The 23,853-nt window shown below is 40.5% G+C and overlaps 1 protein-coding gene across 4 annotated transcripts in view; it reads right to left on the bottom strand.

Moving 5' to 3' along the window:
* BNC1 (basonuclin zinc finger protein 1) overlaps window positions 1-23,853 on the bottom strand; it is a 100,640-nt gene that overhangs the window by 12,946 nt on the left and 63,841 nt on the right. Inside the window, exon 1 of one of the 4 annotated variants that reach the window (XM_090029230.1) lies at window positions 14,143-14,291. The exons of 1 other annotated variant lie outside the window; for it this stretch is intronic. In XM_090029230.1, coding sequence (XP_089885356.1) covers window positions 14,143-14,148 — 6 coding nt within the window. In that variant the 5' untranslated portion in view covers window positions 14,149-14,291. Of the gene's footprint in view, window positions 1-13,865; window positions 14,100-14,126; window positions 14,292-23,853 lie in introns of those variants that run through there. 2 more of the 4 variants (XM_090029231.1, XM_090029228.1) reach the window with 2 other exon arrangements.

The following is a 23,853-nucleotide window of genomic DNA, read 5'->3' as shown; positions in this document are numbered from 1 at the left end:
CATTGAGCTTTTACCACATGCATTTTCTCAGTCATGGACTTCAACTAGATTTTCCCCAGAGCACAGGAATGTTTAGAATCCTACCCATTATGTGGTTGAAGATGGAATGTTAAATTTCAATTTTTGGTTTATCTCCAGTATTTATCCTGAAATATGACAGGATACAAGCCCACATAGAAATGTCTAGGCTCTGGTGACTCAAGGCTGAGATCCATTTTCACTTGAAGGACTGGAACAAGTGGCAACAGGGCCTTTCTACTAAATGGATCATTTTTTGCTTAATCTTTTAAAAAGAGTCCATTGCAAAATACTAAATTCTTTACAGGGAGCTCAAAGCTTTTTATCAAGTCATAAAGGACATATCAGCACATGAGCAATGCAAAGTGCTTCACTTTAATGTAGCACATATTTTAGCTTAGATGCTGAAATCCTTTAATAGAGCTGTAGCGCCATACATTTCTTTTATGTAAGTTAAAACATTTGTTATGCTGGATTGATGATTCTTTTACATCACAAGATGTCAAGCTAAAACTGTAGTTTAATTCTTCTACCTTAGTGCACACATAATGTGGTGTAACTGGCATAGATTGAACTCTCCTCTGTTAGGTTATTCTGTTACGCCCAAGAGCAGAATTCCATGATCATCTCCTTTGCAGCCCCTTCGGTCAGAGCCAGAAAGAAAGACATTCTCTTGCTGCGATGAGGAACACAGATGCACAATAATACTCCTATACCTTATAGTAAATTAACTGAGGGTAAGTCACAAGTTTTTGCAGTTTTTCCCTGCTGCATTCTATACACCAAGGGAAAACTATTCTCTTTTCTATGTCATTAGATGAGACCGTCCACCTGTGCGGAGTTCTGCACATAAATTTGTATAACTCTCTTTTGAATGGTACATACATACATGTGGTCCGTTTGTCCTGTTGTCTATATTATGTACATATAAAAAGTTTCTTCAATGAAACAAAAATTGGAAAACAATCTGGACACTTCATTTCACTTGCATGTAAGTGTCATCAGATATGGAAAAAGCACTACATCCTCTCCAACTATGATATGTAAAAATAATAATTAAAAAAACCCAACTATTTCTCCTTCTTGTAGTCATACCTAGACATGGTTATAAAGTTGTTCATGCCCTGGTAATTTAATCACATCTTATTAAACCCCAAAATTTAAAAAAAAAGTAATTAAAAAAATTAATAGTATACTCATATAATATAGCCTGAAGCTCATTTTTAAAAATACCTTTAAGCATAAAGGTTTTTCTCCATTCTGCTGGATATTCACCATGAGTTTTTCAGCAAAGAAGAAACAGACTATGGTCTCAATCTAAAATGAAGCAATAACCTTGGAGTGCCCATGGAGCCCTGTTTACAGGAACCGGGCCTAACTGATTATACAGCAAAGGCCTGTTCCAGAGCCAAGGAATCAATAGAAAGACTTGCACTGATTTCATTGGATTTTGGATCAGGCCCTGCATGCTGCCAAATACACAAAAGTTAAAGAAATAAACAACAAAAGAACTCAAATGTCATGCCAGAGGGTATGTGTAGATGAAATGGGGGCCCTAAATTGAAGTGGTGGATTTTAAAAAACACTGCTTCAATTTAGGGCTGATTAAACCCCCATGTTGGGCACACACCCTGCACTTACCTGCCTCTCTGGCAGCAGGGAGGGCAAGCTGCCGGCGGGTGGAGCAGTTCCTGGGCTGCAGGAGATGGGGCTGGTGCTTCTCTCCGTGGCAGCGATGGCCCCCCCACGGGTGGCCCCCACCTGCAGGCACCTGGCTCAGGCAGTCCTGGGGTGCACCGCAGCCACAGAGGGAAGCACCGGGCCCCCGCACAGCTCAGGCAGGCAGGCAGGCTCTGAGGTGAAGATTTCTGTTTTTCTTGGGCAAATCCTGCCCTCCCAGGCTGCTGCCAGGCTGCCTGCAGGGCTTCCTGCAGAGCCGTGGAACTCCTCGAAGGAGTTTTAGTTTGCTGTGCCACAAGTCATTTTAGGCAGATTACGCTGCCAAATTTACTATAGTGGCTGGAATTAATGTGCAATATGCTGCTGAGGCATGCAAACACTGGCACCATTAAGGCAGTACAAAAGCATTTAGCCCACTTTAAAGTGTTGTGCGCACACGCCCCTCATTTAGTTTACACATGGCCATAGATGTCTTTCAGTGATAGTCAGCTTTAGCATTCTTTCTAAACATACAAAAAATTGCAGCATTTTCAGACAGCTGTGATTTTCTTTTAATTTTAAATTTAAAAAATATTAAATATATCAGGAAAGTTTCCTAACATTTGAAAAGAATCAGGTCTGACTTTCTTCTGTCTTTTTAACTACAACATTGCTTGTGGATTCAAACCTATTCTAACCTCCTCTACATAGCTTTCTGTCAGTCTCTTAATATCTGCATGGAAGGACAATAGGTTATAGGCTTAATTAGATGTTAACATGATCCAAATGAGATTCACAATCTTAAAAGGTTTCATATATTAGTTGACCTAATAAAGGTATTTTTGGGAAGCAGAACTTAGGTTAGTTCCAAATTAACTAATGTTGAGAAGAGTTAATAACCAAAGCAATTTAGCAAACATCCAGGAAAATAGCACACAATTCTTTTGTGAAGAAACTGAGGTAATTACAGTGCCTTACAACAATTTTGATATCAAGTCTACTAATGTGCTGTATTATCCACCAAGCAGAATGTACACAACATTTCTTTCTGCAGAACAAAGGAATAACTTTCCACATTTAATACATATAAAACTTCAAAATCCTAATTAAAGGATTGGAAGTGCAGATGGAAATTAAAACAGAAATTTTCTTAAGTATAATCCTTTCACTCAGATCTTTAGTATTTTGTTCCATTTTCAAGAAACATAAAGCAGATGTCAAAATCTTTTGGTCTTGTCAAGAATATTATAAACGATTTCCAGTCACTTCTTTCCTCCTAAACTGGTCTTTTCTAAAACCACTGTCACCAACCTGGATGCTTTTTAAACTAGTTTTGAAGATTATCTTATTGTATTTACCCAAATGGAACACAGCTTTGAATTTAAGACAACCCTGTAATAATTAGAGTCTAGACATAAAAAAATTATATATTTATTCCAATTTTACACACATAAAATCTAATTATTGAAGGATCAACTTAAAAATGCACCCCCTCCACTGCTGCCACGGGGCAAGCAGCAGCAGAGGGGCAGGCAGTAGGGGGACAGGAGGTTGGGGAGTCAAGTGGCCTGACTCTTGCCCCTTCCTGCCTGCCCTCCCAAGCCCCTATACACCCCAGCCCCTGCTTCCTGTGTGATGCCTACACCCCACTGCACCTGTCCCCCCTGGCACTTGAGCTCCCTTCTCACCTGCCCTCTGCACTTGCCTCTGTGGTTCCTAATCCCCTTGCTGCCTGCCTTCTCTGCCCTCTCCCTGCTACCTGTTCCCCACCATTAATGCCTTATCCCTGCTTTCTCCCCACTTGCTTCTGCCTCTGTCCCACCTACCAGGCTTGTTCCCCTGCTGCCACCTACCCACAGTGGCTTCAACTCCATTCTGGCCTGGGGCATGGAGCACATGGTTACTTCACTTCTTCCCACCCCGACCAGGTAGCAGTGGTTGTGATGTGACCATGTGCTCTGTGCCAGGGTGGGGCTGAAGATGGATCTGTGGAGGGTAAGTGGTAGCTGGTGGGCGAAGGGGAGGGCTGGGTACGAGGGGCAGAGGTGGCAGCAGGACGGGGGATGAGTGGTGGTGAATATGGATAGGTGTGGGGGCAGACAGCTGCTGTGGCTCTGACTCCGATCCTGAGCTGAGACTGGAACGTGAGCTGCAGCAGTTGCTAGTACGCCTCCCTGGCTTGCATCAAATCCAGGATCAGTGGCTTCCCCCATCATGCTAAATGAGGGGGGAAACATCTTGGCTTGGATTTGAGTATATATGATAATTACAATGGCTGAATTGAGACTAAGATCTGACCCATGTAGTTTTAATAAGAATGATTCTCTATTACAAGACAGCTATATAGATTAACCTTTACATGGAAACTAGCTCAAAAAAACTACCAAATTACTACTAACCACTGAAAGGTACAGACCATGTCCAAATATCTTTTGCCTAAATACCATAACTTTTTACTTTTGTCACTTCAGATATTGATGTAATTTTACTTATGCTTTATAAGGTTATGTTGAAGATGCATTTTCATTTTAGTTTTCAGCCTCTGTAACTAAAGAAAGGCACAGGATAATAAAATAAGTTCACTCTAGTACTCATTATATACCCAAGATTTGTTTCACTGTGTAAGCTCAGGCTATCTGTGTGTTCCTGGTAATTGTTTGTGGCCAATACATTCACTATACAACACAACTGGGTTTAAAGCAAGAAGATCACAAAGAATAAAATAAATAAAACAGCCTTCATGCATGTGTGTATGTAGATATAGGGAGGAGCCTTTTCATCTGCAGCAAGTCTTATCCCACAGTCAGTTTTAAAGTTTTAAAGAAATCTAGTTTATAGAAAGTTCCAGATTTGGAAAACAAAGTGATTATATATGTGCAAAAACTAGCAGGGCTGAACGTCAAATCTTCAGCTCCCCCACGGACACAGAAGCTAGTATAGGTTTACGGGAATATAGCTAAGGGGCCTCTCATTCTTTCATGCACTTCAGTCTGTGTACCGCACAGGTCAAGACCCAGGCTTGCTCATCTTATCAGAAAGCTGTGGAAACCAGATTCCTGCTTGATACAAAGCTAACCCTGCTTCCATATTGCTTTATGCCTGCTACTAATGCATTGGGGCCCAGAACATCTCTCTCTCTGGTCACCATTTTTTCCACCAAAATTGCAGACACAGTGGGCACGTCTACATGTGCACATTTACCGCACAGTAACTGAAACTGCTGTGCAGTACACGTGCTGTGTGTGTCTACACGTGCATGCCTGTACTGCGCTGTAAATACAGCGACTTACGCCAGCTTGAGCATAAATTTGATACCTGCAATCATGCATACCTTCATCATTAGTTATTGCTCAGTAACACGTGTAGACACCTGTGTAAATTTAAGCTGGCGTATATGAACATGTAGACATGCCTAGTAATTATTAGGTCCAATTCAACTTTAAATGTGGTTTTGTGTGAGGGTGTGGGGGCTTAGGGGAGGTTGGCATAATAGAACACAATTTGGAAGAAGATTTCAGTATGAGAAAAGTGACTGCTGCCTGTGCCATCTACAGAGGGATTTCCATCCAGTGACCCTATGCATCTCCTACCATCCCCACGAAAAAAATCCTGTCCATGTTACTGTAATCCTCTGAGAAATTGAGTTCAAATGAAGTATAGGAAATGCACATGCTCCCTAGAGGAGACCTGAAACCTTTCTTCTGCATAGTAGAACCTTATTGCATTGTGCCAGCAATCTCTTTAACTAGGGAGGAGGGGAAGGCTTTACAACAGAGGCAACGGCAGGCCATTAGATGAAACATGTTTTTGGCTCTTCCTAAAGTTTAAAAGTTGAAGGATTACATGCCTCCATATTAGAGAGCGGGTAATAATTTTATCACGTATTACAAGGATCCATGGAAAGTAAGCATGCTCTTTTTAGTATGTAAAAGTGATGTGAAAAGTTGGATGTGTGCTTGGTTAGTAAGAAATATTTTCCTGCTTACACCCTGTAAAACATTTACAACTTTAAGGAATGGTAGAATAAGCTTATAAAGAAACACTGAACCACTAAATCTGAGACCTCATTCTGAATTCTATCTGCATATGTGTCTATCACTGCAGCAGGCAATACTGAATGGGGATCACAGACCAAACCAGATTCTCCTAACTAATTTGGTCCCTCCCACACCCATGTTACTGATAACAAATGACAGTTGAAATGTTTGAGAAATCTCCTATTCCCCACTTCAGTTTTAAAGTTTATTTACTTGCATTTGACTCCCTTTGGACAATCATTGACATTAAAGACCGGAAAAACCCTATTATGTTATCTAACCCATCTCCATTTAAGACACAGTCCTGCAGCAATGGCATTTCTAAAGGTTTGTTTAGTTCAAATATAAAATTTGCCACGCAGTGGAGCTTCCACCACTTCCTATGGGAGTTTATTGCCCAGATTGGAATCACTGTCAGAATCTGTTTACAAATTCTCAATTTCCATTTTCTATTTTAATTTCACAGGACTGTAGTCCTAGTTAGTTCATTACATTAATAATATCTATACTTCCCGGATGCTCACTATTTATAAGAATCTGTCCTGTCTACTTGTGTTCAAGCTATACACAACTAACTACTGTAATCTTCCTTAACTCTCCCCTACTTATACCCCACCTTTTAGTTTTTGTTGCTCTGCTGAGCTCCTTGCAGTTTGTCATAACTGACCCCAGTATTTCAAGTAGCCTCACAAAAAGCTATCAACTTTGACTTCCCTAATTACAGGATATTTTTACATATGGCATATAAAACTGCATCTCCTGACGGGAACATCTGCCTGTACTCTCTATGGCTGGCTATACATGTGCTCATTGGTGTTCTAATTAGAACACTGCAGTGTGGCCATAGCGTCACATGTTTTAAGCCCCTGTACATTTTCAAATGGCTATGGGGTGCTTTAACTAAACCTTGGTGAATGAGGTTTAAAGCATCCTGTGGCCATTTTTAAATGCATAGGGGCTTAATACACATGATGGCAAGGTGTTTTAATTACAGTGGCGGTCTGGGAACTTCTCTAATTAAAACTCTCCCCTCCCCTTCCCCCCAAGCATGGGTATAAGCAGCCATAGCCTGTCTTACTTAATCTATAAAGTGCATGTCAGCCCTCCCTTCTGCCTGACTTCAGACACAGCTAACTATCTCTCTCTATACAAAACTGCACCAGTCTTTTGGTTGCCATATCAGCTGGCAGATTCTATCCCAAACTATTTATCAGGATTCTTTTATATAGATTAATTCCTATTTGTAAACAATGCCACTGTAAATGAGGTATGTGCATGTAAAATGTTTCAGCTGACTGTAATTATTCTGCAAACACTGTTTGTGAAACTGGCCTTTGAAGGAGGCCAGAACCAGGTCCACACCCCTGGAAGGATATATAAGTCTCGTGATGATCCTCTACGCAGGAGTGAATTCTATGCCACGTGGCAGTCCATGGGTTCTTTGATCAAGTATTTAGTCACTCTACATACTGACTATTTTTGATATATGTGGTGTAGAACTGGTCACTGGTGCCACTTAGTATTCTTTTTGGCTAATAGCAGATGCCTGAAACCTTTCTGTACAAGAAAAAGAAGAGATGAAGGCAGCAGAAGGAATGGTTCCATCACAAATTTTTGTAAAGTCAGATATCTGAATGCTGAATTATGCTCTGAGAACCTGTCATCTTCTACTAACATTCATGCAAACAAACAAAAACAATTTGGTAATTAAAGATCTTTTGTCTTAATTTTCTAAAACCACCTGCCCTAAAAATATTTTTTCAAATGAATTTTCCACTAACATTTCATTGCACTATTTGCTCAGCACTGCTATGATTCCTCAGTCTCTCTCAGTTCAGCTTTTCAGGTTATTCCATCCAAATAATATAAATGTTTCCAACTACCTCCCCCCCTTCTCTCCTCCCGCTCACCATTTTCTTAATTTTTTGCAAAGCTGAATCTCACTGTTATTATCTTTTAGTACACGATCCAAATAGGACTAGGCTACTGTATATTATTTCACGGGTCTCAAAATACCTCCGAATTAGGTTATAACATGCAAACACCATTAATATGCTATTTGCTTCCTCTTCTCAATTACTGATGAAACTGACAGATTAGGTCCTCATGTAATTTGGTGTAAAACAGTATAAATTACTAAAGTCAGTATGCTATAATAATTTACATTTACTGAGAATCTGTCCTACTGAGTCCTAATTTAACTAGATCTCTGTTGTTTTTATCTGGACACTTACTCCAACTCAATATTCTATCCTTTTTAACAGCCATTTGTTTAGGCCTCTTAGCTGGGATATTCAGAGTTATGGAGGAAACAGCTTCCCCTCTGTAGCAGGGACCCCTAATCCCTGCTACTTTAGAGGTAGGGAGCCAGCACCAAAGGGCTGTAGTTAGGTAGGCAGCTGGGCAGAGGCCCACTCCAGCACAATATGCAGCCAGGGGAACCCACAAAGGGGAGAGAGCGATGGCAGCTGCAGCCTTTTAGCTAAGCTGCAGCACCTAGGAGCAGGTTGAGCATAGGACTGTGTGATCTGAAGGGGTACAGGGTCCCAGCCTACTAGAAGCCTGGCTCCTAAACCACAGGGCTCAGTCTGGCCCTAGCTCCCCACTGCAAGCAGAAGTCCTGCTGGCCTGAGAGATAACAGAGGAGAACTCAACCAACCAGGTACCTGACAAGCTGCTACAGGCCCAGGGAGCTACAGGTGGCTAGGGACCCCAGGAGACCCAGAAAGAGTTTATCTAGAGCTGGCAGAGCACTGAAGGACTGAGTGTGTCTATTCAGGGTGGTATGAAGGCCACAGGTCAGGGTGCCTAGAAAGCACCCTGCAGCAGGAAAGGCTAAGGCCCAAATACAGCCCATCCAGGGGGCTACATGGGGGCTAAATACAGCCCATCCAGGAGGCTACATGGGGGCTAAAGCCAAACCACTGAGACAGGGAGCAGCCTTGCCCTGGGTCAGAGACACCGAAAGGGGAGGGGAACTAGGGTCAGATACTCAAACCTGACCTCTTTGCAAAACACCCAGAATTTCAGAATGCAAATATCAATGAAGGTATAGTTTAGGTCATTTAAATGTGCACAAGCCAAATTTTATGGCAGTTTACAGTCCCATGCTATCACATCACCTTTTGGTGGATCAAGCAAGGTGTTAGTAAATAAGTGCAGAGTTTTGCCCCACTTATCTCATTTGTGGGTGCATCTAGACACTTGGGTACTGAAATGCTTAAACTGTTCTTCCAAACTGCATGTACGCAAAAAAATGAGGATGCAAAAAAGGCCCAGCTGAAGCTTGAGTTAGTACTGTCTATGTTTTCAAACTGTGGCCCTTGGAGGAATTGCAGGCCTCTAGTCCATCTGTAGTCCCTTTGATAAAAAGGTTTTGGACTGAAAAAAACAAAGCCCAGGTCAAGTGATTATATCACAGGCTTTCAAAATGAAACACCAGCAATTCCTCTTGCTTAACAGGAAAGTTCACAGCTGAGGGATAGGTGTCCAGGAACAAGAGGTTGAGAGAGTGCAACTGTGTAAGCAGAAGCCGGGTGTATCTGAAGAAGGTAACAACATACCAGAAGACCAGACTCAAGTGATAACATAACTTGTGGGATGAAAACCACTCCTCATGCAAGTCATTTACCTTACAGGGCCCCTCGGGGCAACTGCTGTTAATGGCCACTGTCAAACTAATTATAAAGGCAAAAGAAAACACACATACAACTGGTATTTTTTAAACAAAACACCTTGGACAGTAAACCATATTTTTCTGTTAGACAACATGTTTGTAGATACATTATCTTACATTATAATTAATGTCACAAATTTATAAACAACAGGTGTTCATTGAAAGACAGTTGTTTGCTCAAATCAGGAAACATTCATATCCTCAATTTTTTGCATTCAAAAGAATTAGGGGATGGAAAGCAGTCACACTGTCATTGTCTCATGGATGTTATGTAAACTGGAGTCTATAGACAAACTGAAATTATTTTTTCGTGTGCTAAATCAGTAACAATGTTACCACGTGCATTTCATAACTGCCTTTCCTAGCAGAACCTACAAATGCTAATACCCCACAAAATTTAAGGGATCGTGCAATACCTATTGCATGAAGTAAAAGTAGTTTCTTTTGAAGTAAGCTTGTAAGAGAATGCATTTCTGTTAACGTAAGAAAATTTCCAGCTGTATATTCTATAATGAACAGTAGATCATTACATATTCATAAGATATAGCAACTGTTGAAAAATAAATAAATGGAAGTTTCTGGGGTAGGAACAGGTCGTTGAATTTGAACTTTGTGAAAGTTATTAAGAAAAACTACAGACGGTTTCTTATTTAATATTTACATGTAATATATTTTATCCCTCCATGTACATACAATTGAACATATTTACACTTCAGACCTACCTGGAAACTAGTTACTTAAAAAAAAGAAATGTTTTCCCCCTAGTCTACATCAATGCAAATTTATAAATCTTGCCATACATATAGTCCTTATATTTTAAGTGCACATTTAACTGTCAGAGTGTTTAACAGCATCATATGTATAGTATGGGTGAGTTAAATTGGCAAAGGCAATTCTTACTTTTACCGTTCTACACTTTTTCTGTTTAAGTCCAAAACCGTAATGTTGTGTCAACCTTTTCTTACATTTAATTTTCTCCTTTTTTTTAAATGTGGAAAAGGAAAAAAATGAAACAAAATACTTGTGAACTGGAATAATTGGTTACACAATTTTGTTTTATGCAATTTCATAAATTTTAAATTTAGGCATATGTATAGGCTTAAACAGAAGATGCTATCTATAGGGCTATGAAGTTACACAATATTTTACGCAATTCTATTACACTACAGGCAATTACACAACAAAACTTAATACATTTTTTACAGGAATAAGTGAAGCCATTTTTAAACTTGTGTCTCATTCTGTTATCCGTTTTCAAATGCATGCAATCACTAATCCTCAGTGAAGACTAGTCAAGTGCGAAATCTTGAAATGTCAAAATCTGGACATTTAAAAAAATGTCTTACATTGATTTTAATAAATCTAAAATGGGGATAAAGATGACCTTCTCTTGCCATAAAATCACCCATGGGCTGAGACTGGGGATGGCATATTTCAGTCCACATTTTTTTTTGAATAATTATAAGCAATTAAAAACTCCTTAACTATAGTATCTACTAGGGCAAAAATGAGTAACTGCAAAGACGGAATGTAAGACCAGTTAGAAAAAGGACTTCAGCCTGGAGCAGGATAAGGCCCACACGGTCAGTGCTATATTCCTTTCTCACTGGATTCTGAGTTTTTTACTAACGCAAGGATTTCAAGATTTTTCCCTGAATTTTATTTTGATACTTCATGGCAATACATACCACACCACGGAAAAAAATATTGCTTAAAAAAAGGTACATGGTAGGAACCATGGTTTAAAACAAAAGGACCCAAATTCTGTTGATCTAAACTCTTAATGTTAATTAGATGATAGCATTAGTACTTCATTGCTAAAAGCATAAACTAAGTCTAGGGATTACACAGTCAGAAATGAAAGGATACACTTGCTGTTCTATGAAAAGATGGTGTATATTGCTGTTGAAAGTCACTGAGGATACAAAGTATTTCCCCCAAGACATTTGGTACTGAAAGGCCCAGTCCACTTTCACTAGGGTAGGCAGGTTTTTACATCAAATGCAGTGAGTGCAGGATGCGGCCCAAGATTTGGATGAAATTTGTCTATTATTGTAAAGGTTCAGTGAGTATCTATGTGTTTGCAATTGTCATTCCTATCAACTTTGTCAGGATTCTACAGTTTAAAGAATTTGCAAAGCAATTAAACTTTGTCACACTTACTGTTCCTAACAGTTTTGAGGTCCTCAGAAAAAATAAATCCAAATAACTTTTCACATCTCTTCACCTACTCCTTAAATAAAGCTGTATTTTAGCAATACTGCAACTGTTAAAAACCTCCAAAGATTAGTTCTAACTTAAAAGCACAATTACAGCATTTGTTAGCGTAAACTTAGTGGCATGATAAACCAAGTATAACATAGACCTAATGTAGTATTACAGCGTGTGCTCCTGAAGCTCAGTTAAATAAAGATCCTGAAGCTCAGTTAAATAAAGATCCTTTTCCTACTGAGGAAGGAAGGAAAAGGATCTTTAATATATTTAATTGCTACCATTACTAAAACAAAGAACTGCCCCCCTCCCCAACCCTATCAACAGTACTCAAAAATATCCCTGGAATCTTTCTTTGAACTGTGACCTAAAATAAAGTGGGGCTCCCCCAGCTCATGCTCCCTAGTATTTAGAGTTGATCCACAGTTTCAATATTTTGAAAACCTTACTATAAAGACTAAGACTCTAACCTGATTCAAGTGCCTACATATTTTTCATTCAATGGCAGAAAATAGAACTATAATTTTGAAAATATGTTAAAAATAGAATCATGTGATCTTTTTTCCACCTAGAATTTTATCCCTACAATTAAAGACTATTAGCTGGCATCCCTTTAACCGTCAAACTCAGACAGTGGCAGTTCTATAGCCACAAAGAGAAGCAGTAAATGAGAAGAACATGTTACTACACTGCATTTGAGAAAGTTTGGCTCCAAGCTATGCACTGATTAATATCAGATCTCCTTCTTTACTTGCCTCTTGACAATCTTGTCACATCTGGCTGACAAATCCTTACAAGCTTATCCAAACCAAGGCAGCCCAGATCATGCTCCGGGACTAGCTTGAAGGAAGCGGCAACACCAGCCATGCACTGATGTGCCATCATGAAACTAATGAAGCTGACTTCACTTGCAGACTGCAGGAACACGAAGAAACACAACATGCCTCAAGGTTTTGCAACATAAGACAGAGTTAGCTCACCAAAAGATAAGACAAACAATCAGCTCCCGAGGTTCAGGAAGCCAAGTAGTTACATGAATAGAAAAAAATGTATAAAATACTTGAACAGAAACCTCAACTACATGAACACAGCACAGTCTAACTTCAAATTAGCTGTACAATTTAACTGCTAGTTGCTTTTTAAAACACTTATTTTTTTTCTCCAAAAGAATTAAAACGATGACAAATAATTGTTATTTTTCCTTCTACCTTCCCAATATTAGGATCTCGCCTGACTCCCCAAATTCTTTGACCTAAAAGGAACATTGTTTTTAAAAGCATGTGTCATGTATTATCTCTAGCATTTTTAAACAGGGCAAACCATAGTTTGTGTACATGTCAGAAACCCTCTCCCTGGCTTAGCAATCTGCCGACTCCTCATTTTTAAAGCAAGCATTCGTTAAACTGAGGGCTGGGGTACTTGACCAATTAGCAGAGCAGAAAGTAAAACACTATTTCCTTAAACACACCTAACAAAATAGCACTGGATTAAACTGGCAGATGATGTTCTGTTTGTTTTTCTTCAGGATGAAAAAAAAATCAAAAGAAATGAAATGCCGGTTTTAAATTCTAATTCAATACTTAGCCTCTTATTTCACTATAAAAACACACAACAAACTGCAATACAGACAAGCAAACTGGTCTCTAAGCAAAAGATTACTGGCCTTATTTTTCTGGATGCTGAACAGTCAGCAGTGAATTGTATTTAAAGGGCATACATTAGGCTTTACTTTAGTGCTAATTCCAAAAGAACTTCATAGTGAAATTGTATTGTTGTCTGGTCTCCAGTGCATTTATACGTCACAATAACGATAATGTAACTGCTTGAAGCACTTGACTCAGAATACATTTAAGTCACAAATCACAGATTTTATTGCTATTAATGTATATTCAGGACCTGAACAATTAAACATTGTCAAGTATTTGTGATTTACGGATGCCACTACTTTGATGGGAAAACAATTATCCAGGCGATGGTTTTCCTTTATTACAGTCAGCTTATAATTCTGAATGACTTACTTTCATAGAAGAGCTGTGCAGCTGTTTACAATGCATTTGGGGCAAAAGAACAGGATTTTGAAAATAAAGGAATCGAGCATCATTTAGTAATTAAGGCAAAAATCGAAAGCACAGTTCACTAAAGCTTTCACCCCCCTATTGTTCATTATCCAGAACACCACCAAAATGTTCTGGTTTTACAGCCATAAATAAAAGTTGCAGAGTGAAAATACACATGAATACAGAACTGCAAAGAACTTTTCTTACCTCCGACATTCTTACTGTGCGTGTGTTTCCAGAGCTATAAAACAGTTTCCCATTCCCTCAGCGAGTTGTACAAAGAAGTACTGGAAACACTCCTGCCTGTACAAGTACTAAGGCAGAACCATCACACGCCTCTTTACTCTTGTCTGAATCTGAGCACCTCAAGGTCTGATGTATGCTCAGCCTGTGCACAGGGGAGTGAAACAAGATCCTCCCCCTTGGTGTTCTCCAGACCTACAGTACTAAGTTGTGTCTGCCTCTCACCTCTGCGAGCTCTCACCTCCATGCCCCAGAGTGCTGTGTTCCCGCATGCCCCTCCAGTCACAGGGCAGTCCCCTCACAGCTGGCTTGAAGAGGGCATGACACTCATCTTTCACAGAGATTTGATCAAAAGGAGGCTTGAGGCTTGAGGCACTCCTATTGCAGTGTGAGGAGAATCTACCTCTGCTCTGGCAGCCTAAGTAACGCATTAAATCAATGCAGCTGACCTAAGGCCCATTACAATTTTTTTTCTAAGGACGTACAACTATCTGTAAATAAGCTAGGAGGCATTTATGCTTTAAATTACCTATTTTTAGCACTAGAGCGTTGTTTTTCAGACTCAGAGCTGCAGATTTTTTTTAAACACTGAGAGGTCTTTAAATGTTAATTTGTTTTAAATAGAGTGGTTTGTCCCCCCTAAAGTTGTATTGATTACTATTTTTTTCATCAACTTGAATTTCAGTAAGATTGAGTTTAATTTTTTTTTTAATGAACACAACAGAAAGATTTAAAAGACACCACTAAAAATATATGGACCGGAGCATCTTATGTAAAAAAATATATGTCATAAAGATGGGTGGAGAATTACTGACCAGGAAAAGGACCAAAATCTGTTCCCAGTTACCCAGATGTATTGTTGTGACCCAGACTCAGAGCAGTTTGATCCAGGATCTATGTCATAGTCATCTCCCCCTATTAAAGGGAAAAAAACAGAACCTTCCCTGAATACCCCTTTTTCTTTTATCTTTTGCAGTCTAGCATCCTACTCAGGGCAAATTGGGCCATGTCCTGAGATACAAATGGCCAACCCGCACAACTCTGTTGGAAACCTTTACAAACATCTGTGGACAATATTTTCCCATAAGGATTCCAGTAATCCCACTGGAGAGGTGGCAGGAAGTAAGATGGCAAAAAGGAGAAGACATCTAAAAGAACTAATTACTGGCAAGTACTTTTACTTTTTTCTCTAATGCTATTTATGATCTGTAGATGCATGTGCGGTTCTTATGCACACAACCTGATTCACTCTCGTTTGACACTGGTGTAAGACCTGCAGTGACTTCATTAAAAACAATAGGCATACACACGCATGAAGCCAAAGCGAATTCAGAATCAGGCCCACAAGCCCAAACTCAGGGATCTCACAACAAGGAGAAAATTTTCCTTAAAACCCCTGCTTTCTCCACCCTTTCATGTTTATGGTGAGCTGTTTAACAAGAACAGAAAAGAAGAGCAATTTTGCTTCATGCCACTGCCTGCTGGTTATGTCTCCTACAACAATACATCTGCATGGGAGGAGTCAACCGCGTAGGGCTACATTGGTCTTCAAACGACATGGGGTTCCAGGGTCACTTAGGTTTTCTTCCCCTGTGAAGGGGCATTCCCCTGAATGAAATGTCCTGTGCCAGGCATGGCCAGCTAGCTTCCAGCTTGTGAGCTTGGTGGGAAAATAATTTCTTACCCGACAAGAAAGAGGCTCAATATCATAGTTAGCATCTTATTATCTAATTAACAGTAATACTAGTAATGAAGACAAGGCCAAAACTGTACACCTGTAATGACACTCCATAAAGCCAATAGTGTCTCTTACTGGTATGATCATATTTCATTCTCAACATAATAAACAGCAATGCAGAATGTTATACCAGGGATGTATCTACCTGATTGAAATTCTGCAACAAAAGCTAGAAGAGGGGTTTAAGATCATATAAAATGCCAGGAGGACTGAATTTACTTCAAAATGATAAGTGACTAAAACTTAGATCTGTGGAGAGCTGGTCTCCCCTCTAGTCAGTTTAGAGGAAGAAGCTATTCATGAACTATCTGCCACTCACCTGGAAGAAACTTACTTCTGATTTTAAAATGGGCAAGCTAATCGCAGAGAACAGTTTGACTAATTCAACCTTCTCTCTTAATAAATTAGCCACAAGTACTTTAATTTTTTATACATATTTTCATTATTTGCAATTGTTCAACTAACATTTTCTGTAACTGCATTCCAGCCTTGCTCTTTCCATATGGCTAGGGCACTGGATGTCCAGCGTATTAGCATCTGACCCTTGTACACCAAGCAAATGAAGTTCTCATTTACTAGAGAGAATGTTCATCGGTATATCAACTTTGGATTAACTACTAGATAATAATTTCACTCTCATATGCTTCACTGAAATTGTCAAGCTGGATTCTGTTTAGCAGTTAACCAGAATGGGAAAGAAGCATCCAAAGAGATGTTGAAGTAGCCTCCAAAACTCTTTTGGCTCCAGGGTACTCAAGGAGCTGGCGAGCATCATAGCCCAGCCTCTGGCACAGATCTTTGAAAACTCCTGGCGCTCTGGTGTAGTGCCCGAAGACTGGAAGAAGGCCAATGTGGTGCCAACCTTCAAGAAAGGGAAGAAAGTGGATCCAGGTAATTATAGGCCTATCAGCCTGACTTCTATCCCAGGGAAGATCTTAGAAAAGTTTATTAAAGAGGCCATCCTTAATGGACTGGTCAACGCCAACATCCTAAGGGATAGCCAGCACGGGTTTGTTGTGCGTAGGTCTTGTTTGACCAATCTCATTTAATTCTACGACCAGGTGACCTATCACCTAGACAAGGAAGAAGAGATTGATGTCATATATCTTGACTTCAAAAAAGCCTTTGATCTGGTCTCCCATGATCACCTGTTGGCGAAACTGGCCAGTTGTGGCCTTGGGTCCACCATGATCTGCTGGCTGGGGAATTGGCTCTGTGGTCGGACCCAGAGAGTAGTAATTGATGGAAGTCACTCATCATGGTGTCCTGTGACCAGTGGGACACATCTTGTTCAACAGCTTCATTAATGATGTGGACATTGGAGTCAGGAGTGGACTGGCCAAGTTCGCCGATGACACTAAACTTTGGGGCAAAGCATCCACACCATAAGACAGGCGGGTGATCCAGGCTGACCTGGACAGGCTCAACAAATGGTTGGACGAGAACCTGATGGTGTTTAACACCAAAAAATGCAAGGTTCTCCACCATGGGAAGAAAAACCTGCAGCATCCTTATAGGCTCGGCAGTGCTACACTGGCTAGCACTACAGAAGAAAGAGACTTGGGGGTCATCATTGACCACAAGATGAACATGAGCCTGCAATGCGATGCTGCAGCTAGTAAAGCGACCAAAATGCTGGCTTCCATCCATAGATGCTTCTCAAGTAAATCCCAGGATGTCATTCTCCCCTTGTACTTGGCCTTGGGGAGGCCGCAACTGGAGTACTACATCCACTTTTGGGCTCCATAATTCAAAAAGGATGTGGAGAAGCTTGAGAGAGTCCAGAGAAGAGCCACGTGCATGATCAGAGGTCAGGAAAATAGACCGTACGACGACAGGCTGAAAGCCATGGGGCTCTTTAGCCTGGAAAAGCGCAGGCTCAGGGTGATCTGGTGGCCACCTATAAGTTTATCAGGGGTGACCACCAGGATCTGGGGGAACGTTTGTTCACCAGAGCGCCCCAAGGGATGACTAGGTTGAACGGTCATAAACTCCTGCAAGACCGCTTCAGGCTGGACATAAGGAAGAATTTCTTTACTGTCCGAGCCCCCAAAGTCTGGCATCGGAGGTGGTTCAGGCACCTACACTGAACACCTTCAAGAGCAAATTGGATGCTTACCTTGCTGGGATCCTATGACCCCAGCTGACTTCCTGCCTTTTGGGCAGGGTGCTGGACTGGATGATCTCCCAAGGTCCCTTCCAGCCCTAATGTCTATGAAATCTATGAAACAAAGGCCACAGGGGCACAGGAGTATAACAAAGTGTGGTCAATAGGACAGGGCACTAGATTCAGTCTGTGGACCTGGGTTCCATTCCTTGCTCTGCCACTGATTGCTGTTTAGGGCTGGGTCAGTGGGAGCCAACCTTTTTGGCAGATGTGCTACAAATTAGCCCTGCACCCTCCCCTTCCTCTGCCCCATCTGCTGCTCTGCTCTCTGCCCGCTTTGTGCTAGCTGCACTGTTCTCCCCATCTGATCTCCTGCTTTGCTTTCTGCTTCCTACCCTCTGCTGCTGCGCTTCTTGCCCCCTCCCTGATCTGCTGCACCTAGAGGCTCCCCATGCCACCTGTGGCACTCGTACTGCAGGTTGGCCACCTCTGCTCTAGATGTTAATCTAATACAAATAGTAGAATAGGTTAATTGATTCCAGGTATAATGAGGGTCAGGAGGAGGCTCTCTTCCTTTCAACCTGTTCTTTTCTGAAATTCTGCCCCAACCTTTTTCACATTGTACTATATCCTCTTTCTTACCTCATGTCTTGGCCTGTATGCCCAAATGCACAAGTGCCTGTGAAGTGAGACTGAGAAGGACTTGCCGCTACTTTTTCACCAATGGTAAGGAGTCATCCAAGATGCACCCGACTGGACTAATTAGTACCATGTGTACACAGCACAATGAAGGATGCAATCCAGATCTCCAGATACAAAGCCCATGACCTAATGGGTTTTTGAGATATTAGCTCAAGATCCTAATTTTGTGAGGGAACCCTAAAGCTAAAAGAAAAATCACTACTGCTGGGACTACACAGCAGGGACAGGACTGGTTTAACTGCTGCCATTGCTCTGAGTGTGCAAGTGTGCATGTATCTTCTCACTGAATGCCGCCTGCCTCCAATTCCTGCTGGTAGGAATTGCTGTGGAGCGCTGCTGACCTCTGTGCACCCCCTGCCTGGCCTAAATTCCATCACATACCCTGTGTCCTTCTCACTTAAATCATTGCTGGCAAAGATCTTGGCACTGGTTTTACAGTCTGCTCTTTTGTTGGCTTGTGGGTTGACATTTCCCTTGACAAAAGGACATGCGCGATAGGTGAGCAATGGGTCTCCATTAGGAGAGGAAACAGTCAGGGGTAAGACTTGCTACTTCACGTGTTCAGCATGGCTTGGTGCAGAGGGAACATGAGAAGTTGGCTGAGCAGAGTTGTAGCACGGCGCAGGGAGGAAAACAGGAATAAAGACAGTGGAGAATTTCTTCTGTGAAAGGGGTCAGTAGCAGCAGTCAGCAGCAGCATAAATTTGTCTCTTTTGAACCCTCTCTCTTCAACATCAATACACAAAAGCAGCATTTCAAAGATAGCTGTAGTCATACCATTTCTGCTTGGGATATTGCAAGCAATTTTGTGAAATTCCAAGTGGAAAGTATTCCCACAGCTCATTTTAATATAGTTCAGAACTACTGTTTTGAAATGCTGCTGACACAGGATATGCCAGGGTTACAAAACTGCCCCAAACAGAATGGGGACAATTTTCAAACATTATTTTATGGCAAGCATCCTTTTACACACCAGTACACAACGATATCAAACTCTGTCTTGAAGTCAATATAAATGAGATTTTGTTGGGTTTATTTTTCTGGTCCAGGTGGGGGAAGTAGTGAGGTGATGTGGAAGAGGCAGATTAGAGACAAGAGGTTCTTTGAAAATTAAGAGACTGAAAGGGAAACAGAGGGTCAAAAAACAGAAGCACTATTCTCTCTACACAAAATAGAATTTGCACCTTTTCACCATTGGATTTTAAGCCTAGTTAGGTATCTTTGACTAAGCAGCGATCATTCTAGTTTCTACCAGTCTGACCAGTCAGTGTGGATGGGAATCAAAACTGTCCAAATGCTCCTAGGCTAACTTAGGAAAATATAACTTTTAATCACTCTTCTTTTGTACTTGGTTGCATGTATGTTAACTGTTCAAGTGGTGTCCAAAACTGTTGTAGCCTGGACCGTGTCCAACCTAACTTGAAATACTGATCTCTAATTTGCTTTAAGAGCCAAGATGTATGGGCTTGAGAACATGAAAAACCTAGGGAACTTGTTAAAATTCATTCGACCCTGCCTTTCCATTCCATGACTCCGATTTCAGCAATTTTGCTACATTATTGCTCTTTCCTTCTAATGATAAAGTTAAAAAGCTAATGATCAAGCTAATGATACAAGTTAAAAAGCATGAGCTGGCCATTATAAAAGCAACAGCATTAAGGAGGTTGAGAAACAATGCCTAGGAAAACAAAAGGCAAGAACTACCATACCAGAACAGACCTCTGACCCATCCGGGTTACCCTGACTCCTGCAGCTCCCATTTCCACAGGCTTCCAAGGCAGATGCAAGACACCTTGTAATGAACAAGTATGGCATGACCTACCCATAGGGGAAATTTCTTCCTAACCTATATCAGCTGTTAGTTTATGCCTTAAGCACAAAAGCGTATGTCCCTTCAAAAAATATTTTTATTCTGTGAAATTTTGAGTCATGGCCCTTTTTAACTCTTACTAAGCTCTTGGCTAAGTGATATGATATGGGTTAAGCTCTACAAGAGAATTATTTCTGATGTTAACAAAAAGGTGTCTTTTGTCGGTTTTAGTTTTTGTTGCCTTTCTTTCACTTAATGAAACATTGTTCTCATTGCACAACAGAAAACCAGAAGGAACTGATTTGATTTTTCTATGCCTCTGCCATTTTTCTCATGCATCTTCCCTATTGACTAGACATTCCAGTCTCTCTTCAGATACAAGACCCTCCAACGTACAAGAATATTTTTCACATCTCTTTGGGATGCTTCAATTTCTGCTATATCATTTTGGAGATCTTGGAGTAATCAGAATGGACATAGAATCAGTGGTGATAGACCACTGATTTTTTTAAATGGCATTAAAATATCTTAATGTTATTTTATTCCATTTATTTTGCATCCAAAGATTGTAGCTTGCTTCTTGGAATGCTGTTTCGCATGGAGGAAAGAGGTTTCCATTGAAGAGCCCACAGTGATAACTAGGGCATTTCCCTTGAGTGGCTGCAGATCATTTTAGAACTCTACATGTTCAAATGGTTCAAATTTATCTTCCCAACATGACTTCTCTTATTTGCCAACAACGAATTTAATCTTAGTCTTATTAGATCATTCTGGGTTTTCTCATAGTTTCCTTCAGTCTTAATGAACCTATAATGTACATCTATTCTGCAAATTATACCTCTTCAATGCTCACTCACCACAACCCTTCCAGGAGACCTAGTATGAAACCTAAAGCTCCAACTTAACCTTTTACCAAATGGAAATCAGACCTTTTCGTTCTAATCTTTCTTTTGTCTCTTAGCCAGTTTCTAATCCTAGAAGTACACTGTCTCTCATTCCATGATTAATAACCTTAATAGTTTCTGTCATTGCAAAAACTAGCTTCTGTGCTTGGATTCCTGTGCTTGGATTTCAGTATGTGCCTACAAGGAGTACAGGAACAGAATATAGAAAGAGCCTTTAGAGCACAGTAATCTTCCTTCACGATTTCAGCCCATGATCTTTCTTAGAACTGGGCAGGAGAGAGCACTCTGGCTGCTGTTGGCATGTTTCTAAAAAATGCCATGAAATCTTTAGCTTCCACCTGAATAGCAACCATAAATGAGGGTAAGAAATGTAATCTTGCTGATGTTGCTAAAGAATCATATATTGCTGTGCCTATGGTTGAGTCAGTTTACACCAGGGATTGAACCTGGGGACCTCTGGTTCTAGAAGCACAAACCATTGTTGTCTCTGCTGAAGACCCTGAGATTAATCAGCCATAGCTATACAGTGTTTGACCCCGTCTCCCTACAACCCGCCTCTGAGTAGATGCAATGAATAAGAGTGGCTATATAAATGTCTTCGGCTGACTGGCTTTCTCTTGTTGTTATATCACCAGAACTGGGCTTCAGGTTGAGTGGTGTTATAGGATTTAACCAACAATCCTGTGGCTAAGTTAAGAGTGCCTCCAATGCAGCATACCATCTTTCAGTCTTCTTTAGCAGTCCTTAAAAAATTAAAAATTCATTTCCAAGAAGGAATGACAGTTAAAGTTACTCAGTGATATATTTGGGAAGGCAGGAAGCTGAGTATATACTTTATGCATGTTGTACAATCCAACTTCTCACAAAGCTTGTAACTAAGCAGTTCACAGAATTTAATTGTTAACTGTATTACTAAGGAATCTACTTTGTCAAATTGCAGCTTCTAGCACCACATGTCTCCTACAACTAATCAGCTTTGTTTCCCAGAGGTGTGGCATTTAATCCTCAAATTACAACGCAAGTTTTAACAGGCAGGTTTTGTCCGTCACCAAGAGTTTAGTAATTAACAAAAAACCTCCTAACATTAATGGTTTATCAAAAATTCCAGTAAGTTAACTTACAGTAAATTAGGCAGAAATATACTTGGGAGAGACGCTAGCTTGGTGATCCTGTCTGTGGGATCCAATTAAAAGCTACCTAGACAGAATTCCAGAGACACGGTAGTTATTATAAAGGGCCAAAGGGTGTGCCACTGGGTCAATGGGTGGGCCAAAGAACAAAGTTTGCCAGAAAACTGGTAGCCATTGATGCTCGCACAATTCAAGAAAAAGAGAGTGGGGAATATGGTACCCTGAATGTTAAAACTGATATTGTTCCAGCAAAGGTGATGTGAGACTTCCCAGTGTGTCTCACCAGAGCAGACACACTGCCTACATTAACAAACCTCATATTCATTTTCACAGCCTCCAGCATTTCATTGGAATTTTTCCTCTCTTTAATATTAGTTAGTGGCTTCTAAGTATTTAAACAATGGCGTATATTAAATGATGAGTAACTTGACAGCAATGCCAGTGGTGGCAATTTTACTGTTTCTTGGGAGTGTAAGGATATTACACGGATGACTAGGACATGCCTCAGTGGCAGACTGATAGATATGAGTCTTTTCCCTAAGAGGGGTGCCAAATTTTAGTTATGAAACCACACAGGTTTCTTTCTAGCTACAAGAAAGGTTTTTGTTGGTTAGGTAGCACAATGAAAGCAAACCACTGAATATTTGACATTTTTAAATAGAAAATCTGGGTGAAAAAAAATTGTTGCTGGGACTGGGAACCATTTGTAGGAAACATTTTCAAACTTTCTTAAATTTCAGTTTGACTGCTCCTGAGTTACAGAGTTCTGATTTCGCAAATGGGTAGTCCTACCAACCAAAATAAAATCAACATTTAATATGGATGGACCTTTACTAACTCTTGCATGCTACAAAAGCCCAATATTACTTCACAACAGCGAAGTTGAGCCAAGGCTACTGCTTGCAGTTGTTCTCTGATCCAGCTAAGAGCCTTTCTTACTGGCAGAGCAAAAGGTTATTTTGGATACAGATAGCACAGTTGTATTCAGGCTGAGATTTCCCAAGGAGTTTAATGGAGCTAGGTACCTGTTTCCCATTTAATAGGCTCCTTTGAATAACCCTACCTCACTCATTCCAAATCAAACATACCTGCTGAAAGTATTCTAGTTCTGTTTCTCTCTGAAATAGATGTTGAAATTTTGAGTTTACCCAGTGGTATGGGAAGAGAGCATAGTGTTCTCTTGGTGCAGCATTATATTTTCCTCTCCGAGTTGGATACAACATCAAGACCAGCTGATTTTCAAGGAGCTGTTTTTTTAAATAGACAGCTCCCAGGTGACTCCAGACATCACTACTGCAGCCGCAATATCATACACCTTGATTGAACTTTGATTAATTTTCCAGGCCTTCCAGAGCCTGTGGCAAAAGGATCCACAGCAGTAGCTATAGCCATTAACTCCATCTCTTGTGATTTCCCCTTCTTCATTATGTTTGGGTCTTGATTGAACTTTGTTCCAAGCGAGTAGCTTTTGGCAATGGGCAGGGGAGATAAGACTTCAGAGACCAAGAGCACAGAATGATAATATATGAGAAAATTTGCAGTGATGAAGTTGTAGGGTTA

This window comes from Crocodylus siamensis, chromosome 15 (assembly GCF_052110815.1).
Source record: "Crocodylus siamensis isolate JL-2025a chromosome 15, ASM5211081v1, whole genome shotgun sequence".
Taxonomy (NCBI): Eukaryota; Metazoa; Chordata; order Crocodylia; family Crocodylidae; genus Crocodylus; species Crocodylus siamensis.
This window is presented reverse-complemented; position numbering and strand designations above follow the sequence as displayed.